This window comes from Nymphalis io, chromosome 17, assembly GCF_905147045.1.
Source record: "Nymphalis io chromosome 17, ilAglIoxx1.1, whole genome shotgun sequence".
Lineage (NCBI taxonomy): Eukaryota > Metazoa > Arthropoda > Insecta > Lepidoptera > Nymphalidae > Nymphalis > Nymphalis io.
The window spans coordinates 4412342-4436545 of NC_065904.1; the positions used below are offsets into that span (position 1 = coordinate 4412342).

A 24204-nucleotide genomic window follows, 5' to 3' on the forward strand; every position below is an offset into this window, starting at 1 on the left:
TTTTTATATTGTCGAACAATGCATACTTAAATTAAATATTATTAAGTTTCTCAAAAATATTCAAAAATCATTGCTTATCCTCGTTATGACTGATTTTTGCAGTGAAAGTCGTAGGTTCGATCCTATGCTAAGATAAGCTATGATAAGCTATTTTTTACTTGTCTTTGAATAATTATTGAATTGGTTGATTCCAATTTAGTATAAGTGATACAGATAAGTAAATAAAAAAGTTAAGCCCACAGATAAGTAAATTACTATATATATATTAAATAAGCAATAACAAAGATATATGACAAGATTTTTTTAAATTTAATATAAAACTTTTATCTGTTAGGCTGCGTGAAAATGGTTTATAATTGAGGGGCAAGATTTGTCTTACGCCAACTTTCAGGAAAATAAATATAATATAAAAATAGTTCAATCCATGACGAGCTCCACTCTTTTTACCAATGGTTATAGTACAAGTGTGCAATGTAAGTGTAAAATGTTGATTTTTCATTGTATGCAATAATTTGAAGGGACAGGCACGCTATCTTTTGTACGAAATGGTACTATGCTATCATCTCAAACCCGCGAAGACTTATAGTTAAGTATCCTGTTGAAAAGAAGTGAGGTCATTGACATTTCTGGCACACTGATATTGCGCGTGAGCCAAATTATAATAAAATATAAACCCAAGTAAGACCATTAGACATACGATAAATTTTTTCAGCAAAAGTTTAGACATTTTAAGCTAAAACTGTTATGTTCAATGAAACGATTTCCTATTAATTTAAAAAAAAAAAAAATGAAACGTTACTTTTTAGGCCGTAACAGCCTGTGAATGTCCCACTGCTGGGCTAAGGCCTCCTCTCCCTTTTTAAGGAGAAGGCTTGAAGCTTATTTCACTACGCTGATTCAATGCGGGTTTGTGGAATACACATGTGGCAGAATTTGAGTGAAATTAGACACATGCAGGTTTCCTCACGATGTTTTCCTTCACCGTAAAGCATGAGATTAATTATAATCACAAATTAAACACATGAAAATTCAGTGGTGCTTGCCCGGGTTTGAACGCACGATCATCGGTTAAGGTTCACACGTTCTTACCACTGGGCCATCTCGGCTTCCTTTTTAGGTCAGAGCTATTGAAATACATTTAATTTCTTTGGACGGAATGACCTTTATTTATAACGATCGCTTTATTGAAACGTTGACATTTCACCTGCGAACCTCTTTATGTATGGTCGAAATAAACGAAAGAAATCATTTAACAATTTTAATTTGAAACAAAATAGAATAGATAATATAAAACCTTTATTTTGCAAGCCTGCTTACATTAAAAAAAAAGATTAATAATTAATTGTATACTAATATCATATGAGTTATACAAGAATTATAAGGAGTTAAAATCAACACAATCTATTACATTATATAAGTATACATAACATCTTAGTTCCCATGGCTGATGACGCATTGGCGATGTGAGGGATCGTTAATATTTCTTACAGCGCCAATGTCTATAGCAGGTGGAGACCACTTACCTTATTTTATAAAAAAAACTTCTTAATAAATAAAAATAAATGTATATATGTTCTTCCTCTGTAGATTCCTAAACTATTATTCCTATTATAAAAAAATTATAAACGAAGATTTTTTTTTTATTGTATGTTTATCTTTGAATATAAATGTTCTATGTAGAGCCTTATTCTACCCAGGCAAAACCGGAATGGGTTGCTAGTTGTGAATATAAATCTAAAATTATGCTGAAAAACAATAGAGGGCAAATATACTCTCAACTTCCGAATTATATCAGCATCAAGAAGCTGATTATATCAGATAATAAATATTAGAATTGTTATTTTACTTTAGATTTATCACTTACATTAGTGCTCGAGATATCATATACCCTCTGTCAAAATTGTTATGGATATTTCAAATATTTGTAGAAAAACTTTTCAGACAATTCAATATTACTGTATAAAGAAAATCCTACAACCTTATTTTATTACAAGAAAAAAAAGTATCGCAGGAGGAGAAGTACGAAGATTTCAGATCACGTCCAACGAACGCTTTGAAACTTCGACGCCGAGTATATATAGAAACGAACAACTTTCTATGTAATAGTGTACTTTTATATTGATAACGTTTTATACCTGAAGTCTTTCATATCATAAAATCTAGAATATCAATTTAGATAAGGTTGTAATTGTGAAATATATTATTTGTTAAAAATATTTAAGCTAGTCAAAATATATTAGCGGGTGGACACACGAAAGCATCGTAAGGAACTTGTGCATGTGTCGGATAAAATTTTGCAAAGGCGTCTCATAGGCCGTATACCGTGACAGCCTTTGTCCGTCGTTTTATTTTATTGTTTACTATTTACAAAGCAAATAATAAGGAAATTAAGAGATATATGATTGTTTGTCTTCCATACGATCCGCTCAGTTTTGGAGAAATTTGAGTCGTTATTTTTGAATTATTGTCCTATTTTTATAAAAAAGCCGTCGTCGTCCTTCTATACCAGGTGATTCAATAACAAAAGATATATAAACAAAGAAACATTAGCATTTGCATTATGATGAGTAATATTATTAAATTATTTTACGTAAGTAATAACATTTTTACTTGATAAATTATCTTCACGATCCACATAAATACGGTTATGTATCCATTTTCAGATCTAGGCCATGATATAAAAAGCTGCGGTTTCACTGAACTACTTGGCAATAACTGTGTTTGCAACTGTTTGCCATTCTTAATAACTCAACTTATGTTTCCATTTAGTCAAAACAAATCATAATAAGTCTAGTTGAACAATTATAAAAACACGAAGTATTCATTTAAATAATTTGTATAACATTTTTGTTTCAACTTGTATTAATAAAATAAAAGTTACCAATATATCTTTTTTCGGGACACATCGCAATTCTCAAAATGATGTTATCTTTTCATATGATCTGTGTCTACATATAATAGGTTTTTATTATATCTGTAGATTATTAAAGTAAAACTAATTATTAATTATACAGGACTTTTAAATTTGCCTTTTTTTTATAGAATAGGAAGGCGGACGAGCATATGGGCCACCTGATGGTAAGTGGTCACCAAACGCCCTTAGACATTAGCATTGTAAGAAATGTTAAACATTGCTTACATCACCAATGCGCCACCAACCTTGGGAACTAAGATTTTATGTCCCTTGCGCCTGTAATTACACTGGCTCACTCACCCTTCAAACCGGAACACAACAATATTAAGTATTGCTGTTTTGCGGTAGAATATCTGATGAGTGGGTGGTACCTACCCAGACGAGCTTGCACAAAGCCCTACCACCAGTAAAGCCTTTATTAATTATTATATATAAGACGAGCCAGTTGATAGTTGGTAGGTACTTGCCTTTCACGCCGAAGGTTGTTTATTCGATTTCCAACAGACATGTTCATGCATACAGACATTTGTATGCGTGAACATGTCTGTTTGTCCTGAGTTATATTATTTATAATTATTTATAATTATGTATTTACAAAAGAAAAGTAGTATATGTAGCATATCAGTTGTCTGGTTACCATAGTTCAAGCACTGCTTAATTTGGCAACAGATGGTTGTGTTAATAATGTCCCAGGATATTATTATTATAAACTATTATTGTTATCAAATTTCACATGAAACTAAACCTTCATAATGTTATAGAAATTAAAATCTCCAAGATTTAATATTTAATGAAAAAAGAAAATACTAACCCGTAAAACTTTTCTTGAATATATATATTTTTATTACGCACAAAACTTCCATCAGCGATTATATTATTAATATTAATATGCCGAACTCGTAAACTCGAACACAGTTGGTCTACGCATTCGTTCGTAGGCGTTGCTACGTGAGACGCCTACGTACATTCCTATGTACTACGATCACGAATTACAAGAATTTCATTGTATATAAATGACAATATTATATATATAGACTGATATACAACAGAAATACAATTATTGACTATGTATCTATACAGATACATAGTCAATAATTCTATGACAAATTCGACAAATTTCTATTTTATTTATTATTTTGTTTATTGAATTTAATGTTTCTATCTCTTACAATTGTAATAATTTCTCAGATTTTGATGAATACAAAACTGTAAAATACGGGTTATGCCGTTTTCCTTTTTTATAAATAATTACTGAATCTGTGATTGATTTTCATGCTGAGTAAAGAAGTAATCAGTTTGATAATAATAATTACGATTAATAAATGAAAACATAATTTAATATAATTCATATTATCATTTTCTTTATGAACGGTACATACGTGACTTTTTAGTAATTAATTTTTTAGTTAACTGTCATAAATTACAATAAGTCGAATTGTAAACGGAATTCATTTTGAAAATATATAATAGTCTGCTAATTTAGAAACGCCTACTACATTCTAATTACGTCACAAGGCTTAAAAGCTTAAGGGCGTGGAGAGCGAAACGATACGAAACCCACGCACTCTATATAAGCCCTCGTTTTAAAGAATATCAATATTTTGATATCATTTGGACAAAATTAAAAAGTACCTAAAACAACATAAAAGTTTTCGTATCACAAAGAAATGAAGAAACAAATCAACGTGATTCTTAGAATAGACATACTTTATTGACCTGAAAATGACGCAGTATACTTTTTAACCCAAACATTCGCTTTTAAAAAAGTGAAGGCCTTAGCCCAGTAGTGGGACATTTACGTTACTAGATTTGTTATAATAATATTATAATATCCAACCACGCAATCGTTAAAATATTTATTATTTAGCTATAAATATTATCTACTATTAAATTATAATAGAAATAAAATATTTATGAAAACCAATTAAATATGCAATAGTATTGACCACCATTAGACTATTTATAAATAAACTAAAGAACACTTAACTTCCGTAGCACATAGACGACATGGAAATTGCTCGGAAAGTCTATTCACTCGGCAATTGATCCCCAGAGTGAGCAGACTATCGTAACCTTTCATTACTACGGGACCATGAGGCTAACCATCTTGTTACTAGAATTTAATATGAATTCATCATATTTTGAAAATGGAACGTAGAATAAAATTTAAATTAAAAACTTTTTCGATATTACATAACAGATATAGGTTAGTAAGCAACATTTATAAATATTACTTGATTATTTGATAATAGTATATAAAAAACGTTAATAACATGTTCACTTTTTGTATGACATTGTATGGTAATGATCGTAGAAAAAGCAAATGTATTTTTCCTGCTTCCATGTTTAATAAAATGTTAAGGATGGCTAGAAAATTTAATAAAAAAACGGAACGAGATTTGCACCATTTATTTACTTTGGCTGTCGGCCTCCTGACCTATAAACGCGTTACGTAACTCTGTCGATTGCATTTCACTCGCACACATGCGTAATCTTTATGAGATAATCGTAGATTCAATTTTCAATCACAAAAAAATCGAGATCATAAACATTTCGTTACATTAAGTTATATACTTGTATTCTAAGTGATATTTAAATAAAGTAACATAACCTTTAAAATAACATTAAATACGAATAAGCGAACAAAAAAAATAGGGTCAAATGAAAGCTTTTATTCGCTATATAATTCATTACATAACCTTAATAGTTTTATACTGATGTTCCAACTTAATTGCTGACGGTCGTAAGTAAATAGAAAACGCTCTTATATTAAAATAAATCTTCGTCTTTACTTCATATTACTAATATCAAAAAACTTTGAATTTGGCTATTTACTTATCAATCACAAGAAACAACTGCGTATTATAATGAATAATAATAATTTAATATAGAGGTCAGTTTTATGTGTTTAGTTTTTTTTTAATATACGTCTTGCAAAGCGAAGGAAAAAGATGACAGATTCATAAAATTGCAATAAAGACTGAAGCATTTCAAGTCCTTTACGTAAGAGTCCTTGCTTAGAGTTCGGCAGACACCGCGCCGCCGTCCCTCTATTGACCCGGCTATTTTTAGCCTAAGCTTCACAATTTGATCGCTTACAACATGTTTGCATGTAGAAGTTTATCCTGAAAAGTTTATTCTAAGAATTATATATATATAATAAATATAGAACAAGCTTAATTTTTACACATACATTGTGTTAGACATTAAATTTAAATACGTTTTTTTTTTTGAGAAATATGTTTTTCTTCTGTTTATATTTTAACGAGATATGAATGATTTGGTTTTTGATAATCAAGCAAGTAAAATGTTTATTAAATAAAGAAATCGTTTTAATCATTGCACACAAAATAGTAGGTATACTTATGTCTTGATTTATTTTAAAATATTAGTAGGCAACTTGCGTGGCAAAGTCTAGGTCAATTCCGAAGCTTACTCCTCCCATCCCTTGTACGATTACGTAAGCTGAAAACGTGGGACGTAGTTGGAATGAATCTATATTTAGAATATTAAGGATGAATGACAAGTTGGCTTGTTTTAGATTTTTCGAAAATAAATTCTGCATTATTTTCTTAAATTTCAAATTTCGTTATAGTATTTTTATTCCACCAAAATCGCAACAAATAATCAGAGCTTCCTAATAAAGAAATCCAAGGGTACCCAAACAGCGGAACGTAAATTATAACCGATGATTACGGGTTCAAACCGAGGTACCTTTTTTTAGAGCTTATACCTCCACGCTACAATGCATTACATTTTCTAGAACCAACGTGGTAAATTTTCATTTGACATCTAAAAAATTAGAATTCACGGATTTCAGTTAAAATCCGAAATATTTTGTTTTTAATGTTCTATATACCACCATTTTATTAAAGACAAAAAAGTTTCTAAGATAAGATAACTCAACAAACTGTGACACACAAAATAAAGTGCTATGCATATATGTATATGGTGAATAAGTAACCAACCGTACATATATCAGCATACCGCCCCCGTAATGGCTTACAAATGTACTTCAACCTAATTTCCCTATAAATCCTTATCATTATACAAACCCTCGGGTTTTCATATAAATTCATTTATCTTGTGACCTTTATAAACAAAATGATTAATCGAATCCGTTCTCATTAGTTGTTATATTGCAACAGGTATTTAAACAATGATAAAAAAATTATATCTAAATATTTATTGATTTATTTATTTTAATAATAAGTATTTCTTTTAAAAATTTGTACTTAAAATAAGGTCAAAACATTACTACGTATTTAGTTTAGGATGAAATATATTTTTCACACTATCATTTAAGAGATTATATGGGACAAAGGAAAATTAAATAAAAATTACAAGTATATCATGAAATATAAATAAACTTAACTTTTCCATGCATTATACGGTCTGTATAGTTGATTTTATTGCTTTATCACACCATTATGAATTTGTTTTTAGGCAAAAGATCAGCTTATTCTGCTTTAATAGTATTTTATTTCAAATTTTGTATTTAACAATTTTATCAAACAAATAGTTAAATTATTTTGTGAGTTTGTATTTTTTAAAGGAAATGCGAAGCGAGCGATAAATATTACGAAGCAGTATAAACTTCGCACTAGCGCTAAATTTCAGCGTGCGAGCAAATGTGGAATTTCTGAGAATGTGTTTCGCAACGTAAAATATAGATGGCGCTATCTGCTTTCAATCTTCTGCTACTGGACACTAGATTGCGCTTTTGTTTGATATATTAATTTTCATCCTTTATTACTTACTCATTCTGAAAGATTGGAGATTCAACTAAAGGTGGATTAATATTATCTAGGTATTTTAAATAATATATACAGTTGAACATACCTATTGTTCGCTTATTTGAAAAAGTCCTAACCATTTCGGTATTAAGGAATTCAGTAAAACTAATAAAATAATCAAATTTATAGCATTCGATATATTTTCAAACATTTATATAGGCGTTTTCAGTGAACATATGAAAATTACAACGTTGTCAGGTAGATAACCAACTATATTAATCAGTAATGGACTCTATGCCAAATATGTTGATAACAATACATGAGGATTAGAATAGTAGCATAAATGTATTACTTAGAAATGTATTTCAAGTAACAACGTTGAATAAAGTTCGCGAAAGTCGAAAGCTATTGAACAAAAACACCTCATGGTGTGACCCTGACACGACCACGCGAGGTCGCGTGCCAACCCACGCATCCAGGGTTAGCTAATCTAACAATATCGCCCTGGTAAATGCCACTACAACAACCGTTAAGGTTAACCTTTTCACACCTGACTGATAGTTTAATTTTATATCGATCTTTAGATCAAACCTGCATGTTTCTTGTAACACATTATTATTATCTTGTAACATTTTATTATTTCCTTCGTCAATACTGTCGCTTTCGAATTGTATTCGAATTGACATTTTCAAGTACTTTATAGTCAGAAAAAGAGTAATAGGCTTTACTAATGACTGCGGAATTTTATTAAAAATGCGTATACTATATACAATAGAGCCATTATGTAAGAACAAACTCGGAACTCACCACAGGACACAATTGTGCAATATAAGAAAGTAATATGCGACATTGACAATTACAAACATAATATATATTATTTTAAACATGTTTAGCTCGAAAATTAAACTGTAGTAACTGTAGTTAATTAAACTGTATTAATGAGGGAACTTTCTTCTTATTCGTTTTATAGTCTAGATCATATTTTCGTTCTTTGTCTATTTGTCATTATTTTGTAAAAATATTTCTAATTTAGAACAATAGGATATTGAAGCCAACAAGCTCTTATAAGCTCCTAAAATCTTCCTTCATATTTAATCATGGATTCAGAATAGTTTTATACAAATAAATGAAACGTTAGCTAGTAACTATATTAATAACTGTAATAGCTGTATTTATTTCTTACACAATTCAGTGGTGTTTGCTCGGTTTCGATCCCGGAATAAGTTTTACGTGTTATAGCAACTAAACCATCTCGGCTTCTAAATAAGCATGTATTCTCGTTAACAGGAGAGGAAAACCTTGCCTACTCATTGTGTGCCATTTATGTCACGCTGTTGTTACTTACTTAATATACGTTACTAAAACTAATAAATTGATATTATATATTTATTTATATTATTATTAATATATAAATAATACGCATATAACTCTTATACATAAAAAATAAATAACAAAACTCACAAGCTAACAGGCCACCTGGTGGTACTTGGATACAGTAATATTTTAAATACACACGTATTATGCTATTTATAAAGTCAATGCATTTACACTAATGAGACACAGTGCTTCTGTCCATTGTGCCTGCAATTACACTCATTCTACATTTAAATAGGAATATCACTATTCATCTCAACCGGCGGATTGTCCCGTGATAATATAATATATATATTAAATAGTCTAGAATATGAATATTTTGTTACAACATATTTTTTGTTATAAAAACATAATGAGAATTATTTTTTACAGTAATTGCAAACCGCATGTCTTTAATCAAAGCTACGAGTTTGAAGTTCTTGTATTTGTTTTCGAGAATCTCCTCGAAATATTTTAATTTTTTATTTTGTAGGAGCAAATATTTCAGCTGATAATAATAAGTAGTCACCTCACTACTGAGCCGAGTTGGCCCCGTGGATCACGTGAATCTTAACCAAAGATTGTGGGTTCAAATCCGTACAAGATCACTGATTTTCATGTGTTTCATTCATATTTAAAATTCATCTCGTGCTAGGCTGCAAAGGAGAATATCGTGATGAAAAATGCATGTGTCTAATTTCATTGAAATTCTGCCACATGAGTATCTACCAACCCGCCATGGAGCAGCGTACTAATTATTATTTAGTAACAATTAGCCTCAGTCCCCAAATACGACCACTAAAGCAAGAAATAAAGAAAAACACAAATATGAAATACAAGGAAGAAACCGTTGAAGACACTCAAAGTTTCAATTATAATACGAACAAAGTCGCGTGTAAGAATTGGTAGTATTAAAGGCAACATAATTACGACATACGTATTTTATAGGCCTTTCTACTTATAGGCATTTAATCACAAGACAAATAACGTACAATTTTCCCTGTAGACTTTATATACCGCAATACCCGGACCATCTGCTCTGGAGATCGTGCATACATTCATTATATAAACAACTAACTATTAACGCTACACGACTCCGTATATTTAAACAAGTAGTGCAACACTCTATGAGTATTGCTGCAAACAATCTAACAAGCAGAACTGTTTGTTTTTGATTAAATAAAATTAGCAAAGATATAATTAGCTACCTTATGAAGGAATGTAAATTTTTAAAATATTCTTTGAAGTATTTTGCCAATTGTTTGTCTGGATCGTACTTTCGGTTATGACGTCATAAATTCTTTTTTTTTTAATTCAGAAGAATTAAAGTACTATTAATATGTTAAAAAAACTAAAAATAAACAACATATTTAACAAGAAATTGAATTGCAATTCAAATCGTTTCGATTTGTAAAGTAAATTTTATATAAAAACTATGATGTAGGTGTAGTTTCGATATAACCCATACGGACAGTCCGATCTGTTTTTAGCTATTCAGATTATAGAAAGCTATTTAGAGACATGAATGAATGGAAATTAATGATTGTTATATGTTTATTGCATACAAATTCATAGAATTATTTCGATGAGTTCAATAAATTACGTACAACGTAATCATTTTCATCTAAATAATAATTTGTCTATTTTAAACAACTTGCTTGTTTACTTGATGGTATAGTGTTGTATAAGTACGCCTGGGTAGGGACCACTCACTCATCACATATGCTACTAAAACTACCACCAAAACAGCAAAAGAACTAATTTTATGTGATGTGGAACCAAGACACTGATATAAAGAGTTATACAAATTTATAAGCTAATCAATCGACCAACAAAACAATGCAATCTATACTACGTCATGATCTCAATGAAAAACGCTTCACGATATTTTTTTTACTTTCGAAACCAAAATGAGAATCCCTTTTAAAAGCTAAGCCGATTACGATAACAATCAAGATCCATTAAAACGTTACATTAATTAAAATGGGTCGGATAGGACCTTTGTTTATACCACAGGTAAAACATAAGCTCGACTAATACTTACAATAGCAATTATGTAGCAGTAATCATTTCAATTAACTTGATAAATGATAGCCGAGACAGCTAATAGAATTAAGAATCTGATAGTCGTTCTGGTTTCGAATCTGATTAATGTCACTGAGTTTCTTATATCTTATTCTAATTATATTATTATCCATCTTTTTGTCGGGTATAATAATAATATCCTGGGACATTTTTCACACATGGCTATCTGATCCCAAATTAAGCTTTGTACAAAGCTTGTGCTATGGGAACCAGACAACTGATATACTACATATACTACTTTTCTTTTGTAAATACATAATTATATAGAAAATTACACCCAGACTCAGGACAAACAGACATGTTCATGCACACAAATGTCTGTCCTGGGTGGGAATCGAACCCACAACCTTCGGCGTGAAAAGGCAAGTATCTACTAACCACGCCAACCGGGTATGAAAGCTAATAATAACCCTGGAGCTTATTCCACCACGCTGCTCCAATGCGGGTTGGTGGAATACACATGTGGCAGAATTTCAGTGAAATTAGACACATGCAGGTTTCCTCACGATGTTTTCCTTCATCGTAAAGCACGAGATGAATTATAATCACAAATTAAGCACATGAAAATTCAGTGGTGCTTGCCCGGGTTTGAACCCACGATCATCGGTTAAGATTCACATGTTCTTAACACTGGGCCATCTCGGCTGATGGAATAAGCTCCAAACCTTCTCCTTAAAAAGAGGAGAAAGTGGGAAATTCACAGGCTGTTACGGTATATATTCACCAACAAAGCTTGGAAGAGCGTGGTGATATATGCTCCAAATATTTGTTTTTACTCGTAAAATAGACTTGTTTGGCATATAGGCATTTGGCATATACATACGTTGTAACTTTTACATTTGAACAAAAGGACAAATAAGCTTGTAAAATTTTGCCGCTATACTAAATTTATTGCCTGTTCTCGCACCTTTTCCAATTAAAATTGACCGAAAAAAGCAACCATTAAGAGACCTTGTCGTATCCACAATGTTTCAGTATTACACAATTCACCTGAATTTCCATTTCACTGAAACCATTTTGTAACTGACCTCTAACTAGAACGTTCTTCTTATTACAAAAAAAAAACTCCACGTAAAGCTTCTAGCCAATGTAGCAGTTTTTCTGAATTAGTTTTTGAATTATTTTATTTTTTTATAGATTAGGAAGGCGGACGAGCATATGGGCCACCTGATGGTAGTTCACCAACGCCCATAGACATTGGCATGTAAGAAATGTTAACCATCGCTTACATCACCAATGCGCCACCAACCTTGGGAACTAAGATGTTATGTCCCTTTTGCCTGTAATTACACTGGCTCACTCACCCTTCAAACCGGAACACAGCAATACCAAGTACTGCTGTTTTGCGGTAGAATATCTGATGAGTGGGTGGTACCTACCCAGATGAGCTTGCACAAAGCTCTACCACCAGTTATGAAATTTTCAATAATTAAATTTTCAATTTAAGAAAAATTCAAATTAAGAATACCTTTGTTATATTCATCAATCAATATTAAAATCTAAAACAAATACAAATTAATAACATAGAAGAAAGTTAATTACTGTAATATTCTCTGTTCAAATATATGAATAATGGCACAGACCTTTCTGAACAGTGTAATATATTTACACGTAATCTGGCGGATCTAAGTAAAATGGTTAGTGGGAGGAGAATCCAACGTTAAGCCTTCGTTAGGTGAATCATACGTCATATACAGTGAATCCCTCGGGGGTAACATATCAGATCCAAATGACCTTGAATGTAGATAATTAAACTACAAATACTCCTTGGAGACTTATCGACGTTTCGGTTCACTTCGAAATGGAGCATTGTTCCGGGATTTATTTTAATTGGCAAATCAATTACAATTATTTTATTTTCTGCTGTTCCTGCTGCAAATATTCACGTTACGGCGGTTTACATTACTATTTATTAAAAAAACATTATTCTTTTGAATTGTTTTGTTGTTTCATACATTTACATCAAATTTATTGTTCATAAACTGTCATTCCTTTTCAATTTTCCTGTTGACTGTTTTCAATAGTTATTTCGTGCCGAGGACCCATCAGATAAAAAACTATCAGCATTAAATTTAAAATCATCTATTAGGTTTATTTGTAAATAATTTATTACGAATGAGTTAGAGAGCGTTCTTTGACCTTTTTATTGTTGATCGGACTTATACGTTCTTAGAAGATATATAGATTATAAATTTATTTTTTCCGTCTCACACACCCTAACAAAGCACAATAACATTCTTAAGAATATCTTTATCCTAGTTTTTTTATTTCTTTCTATTTTTTGGGTTGGAACAGTTTATGTACCGCCTAAGCGTCGGTAATTTTTCGACCTCTTGAAAAGTTTTTCGTCCCATTTTCATCGTATTTCTAATAAAGTGAAGTTGTAAGCATTAGTCATGTAAGTCGAAATTTATGTGTAGTAATATTTCGAAGGCAAACCATATTCCCTTATTAAAATAGAAAAAGAAACAGATTTCTTAAAAAGCAAAATTATTATATACGTATAGTATTTATATAATAAACGGTAGTCTCTTAATGTAGATCAATACAAATAAAGTTGAAGGTCTCTGTTTTGGGGGAAAACGGGTGCGTTGGGTAAAAGGGGTAAAAACAAAGCAGTGCGACTCGTATCTTGATACAGATAATTTTCTAGTTTCTCCTTGCCTCGACAGTCTCCTACTTGAAGATAGATAGATAATCCGTTATCTATAGCTGTTCACAGCCTCTCCACGTATGGAAGTTCTTTCGGGAGTAAGAAATATTAGCTATCTCTTTTAGCTTCCGTAACATAAATAATATATATGACCCGAATGATAAAACGTTAGTACGACCGGTACTTTCCGGTTACTAATAATAATTTTACGATTATAAATATTAACAGCTCATATAGTAGTAAAACTATAGCTTACAGGTATATTGCCATACATTTTATGATTGTAGTATAGGTATCTTATGTATTTAAACAATTTTGTTTCTCAGTCTAGATAATTTTATAACAATCTAGACTGAGACGGACTGAGAGACGTTTGCCAAATAACATCGTAATTTCATCGTAAGGCCGGTAATTTAAGAGATAATAACAATATTTAGGATTCCAGAAATTTATAATGCAATCACTTCTAGTAATTCTACAAATTATTGCAATTATAATTTATTGTATTATTTATTGTGAATATATACATATATAAATTCATAAGCTTTTTATAATTTATAGAAAAGGGTTATTTAATTATTGTTACAGATTTTTTTCTCAGTAGTTGCTTGATTACTTTTTATTGTTTTATTTATTTAAACAAATAATAAAAATGTAGACATAATGCCAATAAGTATTCCGTTTCAGTCAATCTCAAGTTTTACAGAAAGTACATGGTGTTGAGTACAATGAGGAGTTTGAGCGCGCCTAGGTGAATACAACCCACTTATTAATTATTCTACAACTTAAACTTATAAATCAATACTTTGTCTTACTATGTCCCAGTTTCGAGAGTGAGTAAACTAGTGTTACAGTCACAAGGGATATAACATGAACACCAAGTTTGGCGGCACATTGACGATGTAAGGAATCAACAATTTTTTTTACTGTGCATAATACATATACATACTGTGATATAAGTATCGACTAGATCAGCTACTATTAAACACCACCTATATTTAATTGTATTAATTAATAGGCAAAATAATAATCATTCAATGCGATATTTAGTTGCTTTTTTAATTTCATATAAACTCAAAAAGCACGAACCCAAAATTAGAGATTAAAAAAACGTATTTATATTAAAATAAAATTATTTTTAAGTTACATTGAAATATTTACTATTGAACTATATATACATATACTTACTTAAATGTACTTACATTCAACTGATTGATAGTTCTTAATAATGTTAATAACGTTAGAGTTAATATTTTAATCACAACACTTTCGAATATATTTCTTGATCTTGAAAAGTATTTCTCTTTTGTTTGTAGTCAAATCAAACCAAATCTAATTTCATACAGCCGAATTCATAAGAAACAGTATGAAGCATAATATTTTGTATTTATCATTAAAACAAACGAGTATGCGCCCGACGTGAGCCAATGCATGCATGCAAGCACGCCGCCTTGTTTGATGGGAAAATATAGCAATCTCGTCATGACCAAACTTATTCTTATAAACTATTAATATGATTATAATATTACACGCTTCGACTTTCTCTGCTTAAAATTATTCAATCGTTGCTTCTATACAAACCTTCTATACCAAACCAAATATTTTATAAAAACAAAAAGCAAATAATGCATTATCTTAGAACAAATTTGATTACCACACAAAAGGTATAAAGAGGTATAGTCAACCTAAAAAGATAGACACAGACACATGGGGAAGTTAACCGACATATACGAGCATAAGCTGAACCCTAATTAATTTGATTAATCATATACACCTGAGTTCAACTTACATTGGAAGTTCTAAATCTCTGAAACTGTCCATTTTTTAACTTTGTTTTGTTATTATAAACGTTCAATCATCATAATTTTACAGACTATCATTAATAGATAGCTAAAGTTTCAGCCAATTCAACATAACAGTTATTTTATAGCAATGTTCGACATGATTCTTTAAATTGACATAACTTTATTATTTATGAACCGATTTAAATAAAACAAACACTAAATTTTAAGTGAAGTAGTAGTAAGTAGCCACAATACATTAATGAAAACCGCAATTTAGCCATTTCTAAGATTAGCGTACACAAACGCACAGACAAATAGACAAACAGACAAAAATTCTAACAATCATTGTTTTGGGTTCTATTGCGTTGATAAAGGCTCCTGGTAATAGTTTTACTCATATATCTTCCATGTTTAGACAGCGATCAGTTACAGATTTACTATATGCATTGATTATGATATTGTCAGCAACGTATTGTGACAAATAAGAATGACAATTATAGCATGAATTATGATCATGAATCTAAAAATTCAGTTTATATTTGTATCACACAATTTTGTAGTCAATTTTATTTACAATAAGGATTAAGGTTTTTAAATACTGCTAAGCTTGAATGTAAGAAATCGTTAATATTTCTTACAGCATGAATATATAGGCGGATGTGACTACTTTCTGTCAGATTGCCCCATTACCGTCCTTCTACCTATTTATACAAATGAATAAAAATAAAAAAATACAAACGATGCCTGGAAGAGATCGCTGGTAACAATAAGGCCGCTTTTACAAAATTATTTTACATTACGTATTTATAATATTGAAACTAATTTTAAAATTAGACTTGGTTGTTTTTATATAAAGTAATTTATAGAAACTACGCAAATTGTTTCTAAACGCATTTATATCACAACCAACATGCAATAGGTTCAGAGAAATGTTGATGGCGTGTTAAAAGTTTTATTGTATACACATTTTTCTCTGTTTTTGTAGCAAATATACTGTACATAAAACAAAGAAACTGCTTTTAATATATTTTTGAATTAAATGGACAATATTTTAAGTCCTGTTTACGATCGCAAACGGAAATGCAAATAATAAAATAAAAGATTTAATTACGCTATAACCAGAGATTGGAGTGGATTTAATCAGAAGTAAACTGAAGTAAATTCTGACAAAATTATCTGCCAAAGCCAAGGGATATAATATAGGCAAAGAGAGAGCCAGAACCATTATGGTTTTGTAGTCGTTCTTGCCACTTAGTTGCTGGATATATGACTGTAACTGTAACAGCCTGTTAATGTCCCACTGCTGGGCTAAGGCCTCGTCCCTTTTGAGGAGAAGCTTATTCCACCACGCTGCTCCAATTCGGGTTGGTAGAATACACATGTGGCATAATTACAATGAAATTAGACATAGGTTTCCTCACGATGTTTTCCTTCACCGTCAAGCACTACATGAATTATAAACACAAATTAAGTTCATGAAAATTCATTGGTGCTTGCCCGGGTTTGAACCCACGATCATCGGTTATTATTCACGCGTTCTAACCACTAGGCCATCTCGGCGATATATGAAGTTTATTTAAATTATACTTTATTCAAGCAGGTAGACTTTTACGAGAACTTTGGACTCATTAGGACTCGATATACAATAAATCTGTTCTACGTTAAGTTACACGTTTATATTTTTATCTATCCCATCAAAAAGATGTGAAATGAGAGACAAGTTCAATATTATGATATAAACCTTGGTTGTTGACTTCAACGACAAAATAAAGTGAGATCTAAAAAGGTGCTTAGTTCAATGGTCAGCCCTGAAATTTATTCAAAACAACATAAAATATTTTATAAAAACTCAAAATATCATTTCTTTTTATAACTTAGGATAATATATTGAAGCCTAAGGTCTGACTTGGCTAGATTTCATATACGAATTATATTATAGCCTTCGCAAGTTCTAAAGCTGTAACTTCTTATTTTATTCTTCCGAAAATTTGGCTTGCTGGTAGAAACTAGCCATCAAACATAGGGCTCATCCATGACTATTTTAGTATGTACTTAATAATAATAACACAATAAATAGTCGACTATACTCTTAGTTATAAGTAGGAGTTATAAATACTAAAACTGATATGTTTGGATTAAAAAAAAATTAAGGGTGGTATTCCACTCATTATACATTCACGTGAAGACCTTAAACTGTACATAAAGACCGGCTGTCATTAGTTTTGATTTATAATTCTTACACTTCAGGCACTTTAAATAAGTGTTCCTAATAGAATCAATTAATTAAAACACTATAATAAAATTATAAAAATTTACTAGTTTCTGATTTTTTCCTTTGTATTCACCGATCTGAATGCCAAATTTTAACTTTTAGAAAGACATCTGGAACTGGGTTAGGTCTATAGGGTTTTGATCTATAGGTCAGTCAGTAATAAAAATGACGATTTTTGGACGTTAATATCTAAATAACCGTTTGAGGTAAGTTTATGAAATTTAAAGCACGTATCTATCTCACAAGTCTCAATATATAAGCCAAATTTGACATGTATATGTTAAATAGTTTTTGAGTTATGGGTCAAAAGTGGCTCCAAATGGTTCGTGTAATTTTACACAGGGTGCTGCTCGCTAGTTCTATTAGCTTGAACTTGGCTTGACACGCTGCCGCGTGTCTAGATCTTGTGAAATTTAATATTTTAATTCTTTCTCCTTAAAACTAACCGCTAAGGTTGAAATTAAGCTGAAAAAATAATATAATATTTATACTCTTACAGACGATTTATTTAATGCCTTTGCTCTTCTAGGCCTGAGAAAGATTACCGCATTCTAATTCATGTGAAGCACGAAACATTTAATGATTTATAAGAATTAAAGTAAGTAATTTTTAGGAAGTGCTATTGACCCAATTTTGGGTTTTTAAACGTTGACGAGTTCACCGAAGGTTCTACCAAATAAAAAGCTTTTCATCCATGTTTTGCCGCACCCTAAATTATGCGACCCTAGGCCTGGGTCCAGATTGCCTATTAGTAAAACTACCCATGCTTCTACGTCATTTACTTTGTCAATTTAAGGGCAAAATAGACAGGCTGAAATGAACCATGGCGTCTTTACTTTATTTAAATAAAGAAATGACACATAACCAAAATCCAAAACAAACATGTGTTTAAATCAGTAATGTCTTATTTTATGCGCTATAAAAAACGCGTAAACGTTAGATAGGTGAATAACCAATGTCGAATTTAAGAAATTTGAAAAGAATCAAAAGAACGTCAAATATTCGCTATTTTCATGTTTCCGGAAATTGCTTCGTATTTGCGCACAGCGTCTTATTCATTATGACTTTATTACGACCTGATTAAAATAAAAACTACGAGAATATAATATATTCAGAGCATAGAATAAGATCGAGGGATATTTTGTACTTGTTAAGCTACAAGTTAAGTTAAGTTAGCCAGTTAATTTAATACAAAATAGCAAAGTATTACCTGCAAACCGCATTTGTTCACGAACAATGGCCCGGAGCGGACGTTTATTTATAGCCAAATAAAATGGCAATTATGTTATACTGTACCATAAAAGTATTTTAAAAATACATCATTAAACGTAAAAAAGAGCCAGTGCTCTTTTTTTTGGTTTTAATATCTTATGAAAACAAATATTAATTTTAGACAGCGAAATCAACTTGAAGACGTTTTTGCTTTTGTAGCAATGCAACGTCAACAAATGAACAAAATAACATTTTTTTTTAAATATAAATAATAATATTTATATCAAAGGTATTTTTTTACATTTACACTAATTTACGTTAATTGTTCAGTATATGTTACTTTTGCGAGTTTTCGAGGCACGCGGTAGTAAGCTCAAATTGATTTCACGAAAGACTTCAAAAAGTATATTATTGTTAAGAACAGATTATGATTCCTTAGACATAGCTGTGGTCGTATATAAATTAAAAGAAAATATCTATACATGGGATATCGTCTTTCTAAACGGCGCTGTCTCATTAGAGTAGCGCATATCGAAGGACGTACCTTTTAGTTAAAACCCACTAAAACTTACTTTTTATATGTATAATTGAGTGCAATACAAAGTACAATAGTAAAAATTAAACTGACTTAAAAAATACCAGACCAGAAAATTCACCAAAAAGCAAAAAACAACTAAATATTTAAATAAAATAATTTGTTTTAAAAACTGGCTGTCGTGTATGCAAATTGTTGAGTCGGCTCGATATCGATAATATAACGAGTTCAATTATAATTATAGTATTGTCACTCAGTATTTCCAATTTTAATATTCGTATATATTTGCAGATGCGAAGATGGTGGAGGCGGCGCGGCGACAGGCACGGGCGGGCGCGCGGCATCGCTGCGGCTTGCGAACGGGCGGGTTGCAGCGCAGTCGGCGGAGCAGCTGCCGCACTCGCCCGCGGACTGCAACTCCGTGCGAATATCCATCGACAACACCAACACTTGCTGCACCGACTCGCTCGTCACAGCGCTCGATGACGAGACCCTACTGCTCGGTAAGTCTAACAATTATGATGACCCTTCTTACCAACTGTGCAGGAGATGTTATAGCACACAAGTATGTGCGCAAACACAGGCGTACTTTGAATTCCCTTACTCTTATAACCCGATATAAGGGTAGTACAACGCGACCGGAAAAAGTACTGTTGCAGTACCAACGCCTTTCTGCATTTTCCGAGGCACAGAAAGTATGTAACACTACCAACTTCCAAACTGCTACTGAGAATTCCTTGACGCAAAAACCCATTAGCTTTTAATTGGCTTGACTTAATATTTGCAAGGCTGCTAAGTTAGCCAATGGAACAAGAAGGCAATCTAACAATAAATGTGTTTGGTCTTAACTTTCAAACAACGACAAATAATATCGTCAACTTAAAAGTCTGAAAAGACATGTTTGGTAGAAAACCGAAGATATTGTACCGCTAAACAGCTATACTTAGTATTGTTGTGTTGCGGTTAAATGGGTGAGAGAGCCAATGTAACTGTAATAAGGGACGTAAAACCTTACTTCCCAAGATCGTTGGCGTATAGACTAAATTCCCAAAAAAGGGGATCGGTCTGACCCGGCAAATTATCGACCAATAGCATCACCTCAGTACTTTGTAAGGTGATGGAACGGATTCTAAACAACCAACTGATCCATTACCTAGAAGATCAATGTCTAATTAATGATCGTCAGTACGGGTTTCGACCAAAACGGTCCACAGGTAATCTTCTAGCGTACGTAACACACCTCTGGGGTGAAGCTATCGACAAGCATGGAGAATCGTTGGCTGTCAGCCTCAATATCTCCAAGGACTTTCGACAGGGTCTGGCACAGAAGTCTTCTCTCCAAGCTACCGGCATATGGTCTGACTGCTCAGCTATGCACCTGGATTGCCAGCTTCCTACACAAGCGTAGCCTTCGTGTTTTAGTAGATGGTTGCGCTTCACAATTCTATGTAGTGAATGCTGGGGTCCCCCAGGAATCTGTGCTATCTCCCACACTCTTTCTTTTGCATATCAATGATACGGTCTCTCTTGGGAACATACATTGCTATGCAGATGATAGTACAGTGCATGGTGGAATACCACGGACGCGCAGTGGCTGGGCGGGCGGAAACTGAGGAGAGGCGGGAGGCTTGTCATTGAACTCGATAGGACGTTAGAGCTCATCGCCAAATGGTGTTCTGATAATCTTGTTGAGTTTAATGCCAAGAAAACACAGGTATGCGCTCTCACAGCGAAAAAGTCACCATTTTCCCCTCTTCCCTCCCTCTGTGGCACACCGCTGATGATACAAAGCAAAATCGCCATGCTGGGGATGGACGTTCGCTGCGACCTTAGTCCAAGGGATTACATCGAGGCTATTATAAAAACAGCTTCACGGAAACTTGGAGTTCTGAACAAGGTGCGGCGTTTTTTCACGCCACAAGAACTGTGCCTGTTATACAAAACACAGGTACGGTCTTGCGTTGAATATTGCTCGCACCTTTGGGATGGCTCCGCTAAGTACCTACTGGAGGCCTTGGACCGGTTGCAGCGACGTACAGTACGCATTATTGGCGACGTAAAGGCCACAAACACCCTTGAACCTTTACAATTGCGTCGCGAGATAGCAGCACTGAGCGCTTTCTATCGACTGTATCACGGCGAGTGCTCTGAGGAATTATTCTCTCTAATTCCTGCTTCCCCCTTCCTTCTTAAGTCCACGCGAGCTGGTTTTCGATGTCACCGCCTAACTGTGACATCAATTCCATCGCGCACAAAGAAATTTGGCAACTCCTTTCTTTGTCGCACTACCAAAAAATGGAATTCCTTACCAGCTCACGTGTTCCCCTCCTCTTACAACCCGGGTTCCTTCAAACGAGGCGTGAAGAGGCATCTTGCGGGCCGGCAAGGCGGGGACGGCTAGTACAGAACATTCTTCCCGACTGTACTGGCCGTCGTCGCGTTTGGACTATACTACCACTTACCATCAGGTGGAGTAGAGTCATTTGCCATCCCGGCGCATATAAAAAAAATGTATAGATAATTATTAATAGACAATATTTCATTAATTTCCAATAATGTAAAACATCCAGCTCTATGATATAAAAAATAGGAGCAAAGCTTTACAACAACACGATATAAATTACTACTTGCTTTTAATAGCGTTTTCAATTTTATCATGTTAAAACTTAATAAATTATGAAATTATAATGAACGTTTAAAATTCCAAACATTAACTTGAAATGGGACTATTATTAACCATTTTAAATTAGCATAGCGCGTCCTTCGAGGCTATTAAAGTAAACAGTGACCTTCACCAATTTCATAACTATTCAACTTAAAATAATTTAAAGTTCATTCAAACCACTTATTTAAAAATAAATTTCGAACTCTAAGAAGGTAATCGCCAGGTCTATAAAAAAGCGTGACAAATCATACATAACGTGACGTCACAAATCAAACAAATGTAAAAGATGCTTAATTTTACATAATATATCTACTATTCATGTATCTGTTTCTTTAAAAAAATAATCTTCTTTTGATGTAAAATCATTTGAAATAATAGGCTGTTGGGAATTTATAATAATTAATAATGTGTGCAAATAATCATTTCGTGGCACCAATACCCCCACCCCCCTCTCTAGGTCAATTCCACAAATTTGCTTTCGTAATATTAATATATTTATATCGTATCGTATATCGTATTTAATTTTTTTAATTGAGAATGCGGACTATAACTACCATTAAAATTTCTATGAATGAATTATTTCGTGTAAACAATGTTGTTGGGGAAACTAAATAAATACATAGAAATTATATTGATATAATTTATATTATGTAAAAGATAAAACATTTAATTGAATATGACAGTTACATTACAATTGTTATGAAAAACCGAACGTGTCTGATAAAAAATATTTCCCAATCATTTAAGAAAGACATTTAAATAATAATAAATTGAGTTGAAATTTGTAACCATAGTGTTTATATTGATAAGATAGTAAGGTCTTTGACAAGGAAAGGCAAACATTTCACTCTTTTATGAAATAAATAAGTGTTCCTCATAAAAACAAAGTGTTGCAAAAATTGCGTCATCATTAAACTCATCTTAAAATAGATCTTACGAACGGGATTTATTAACAAAGAGTTTCCTGAAAACATGAGTCAAGCAGGTAAATGACACAGGTACTATATTAAAAGATTGCCTGTTTAATTTACCGGTTCATACAATAATATGCAATTATATTATGTAATTGTCCCACATATGGGGAAAGGCATCCTATCCAATTAGGAGAATATTTTGAGCTTGTTCAATATACATGTGGCGGAATTTTATTTGACATATGTAGGCTGTCTCACGACGTTTTCCTTAAGATGAAGTATAAATACAAATAAAGCGTATGAAAATTTAAAGGTGCTTCCCCGGATTTGTACCCACGATTCTGCAGAAGTTCTGCGGTACACATATTAACATATTTTCATATTAAATTAACTTGTGATTTGGTCAAATCAACATGGTTATTAAAATTTAGCAGTGAAATTATAATTATACATTTTAAATAAAATCTATTACGGCCGTTCAACGATCCTGTTTGAAGTATTGACAAGGATTCTCCTTATGGCAACTAAAACGAAAACATTAGCGATTTTTTAAATTTGGAAAGACTGAAAGATACAATTGACAGGCGATCACGAAACGACGAAGATGAACGTATGTAGTGTTTGAACTTCAAGGCTGCAGACCGTTAAAATTATCTTTAAATCAATTAGCATTTACAAATTAAAGCATTACAAAACTTATTTTTTCTGCTACGTCGTGTTTTTGTTTTTAATTATCGCCAGCCATTACCATTAGGTTTATTAATATTTTGAAAGAAGTTTAAAGTTCGTGTGTAGTAATCCCGGAATTAACTGCACACATATAAGGATGAAACAGCTGACAATTATTACTGGATTAAGTTAAATATTCGTTGTTTTTATTGCTCATATATTGTATTCTACTGGTGGTAGAGCTTTGTGCAAGCTCGTCTGGGTAGGTACCACCCACTCATCAGATATTCTACCGCAAAACAGCAGTACTTGGTATTGTTGTGTTCCGGTTTGAAGGGTGAGTGAGCCAGTGTAATTAGTACTAAATAAGCAGTTCTTATATATACGTATATAATATATATATATATATATA

General features: G+C 32.2%; 1 protein-coding gene across 4 annotated transcripts in view; it reads left to right on the forward strand.

Annotated features, from left to right (window-relative positions):
• Nucleotides 1-24204, forward strand: part of LOC126775077 (potassium/sodium hyperpolarization-activated cyclic nucleotide-gated channel 2) — a 246944-nt gene that overhangs the window by 144024 nt on the left and 78716 nt on the right. For all 4 annotated transcript variants that reach the window (XM_050496819.1, XM_050496820.1, XM_050496821.1 and 1 more), the window contains exon 3: nt 19836-20047. In XM_050496819.1, the coding sequence (XP_050352776.1) occupies nt 19836-20047 (212 nt within the window). The remainder of the gene's footprint in view (nt 1-19835; nt 20048-24204) is intronic.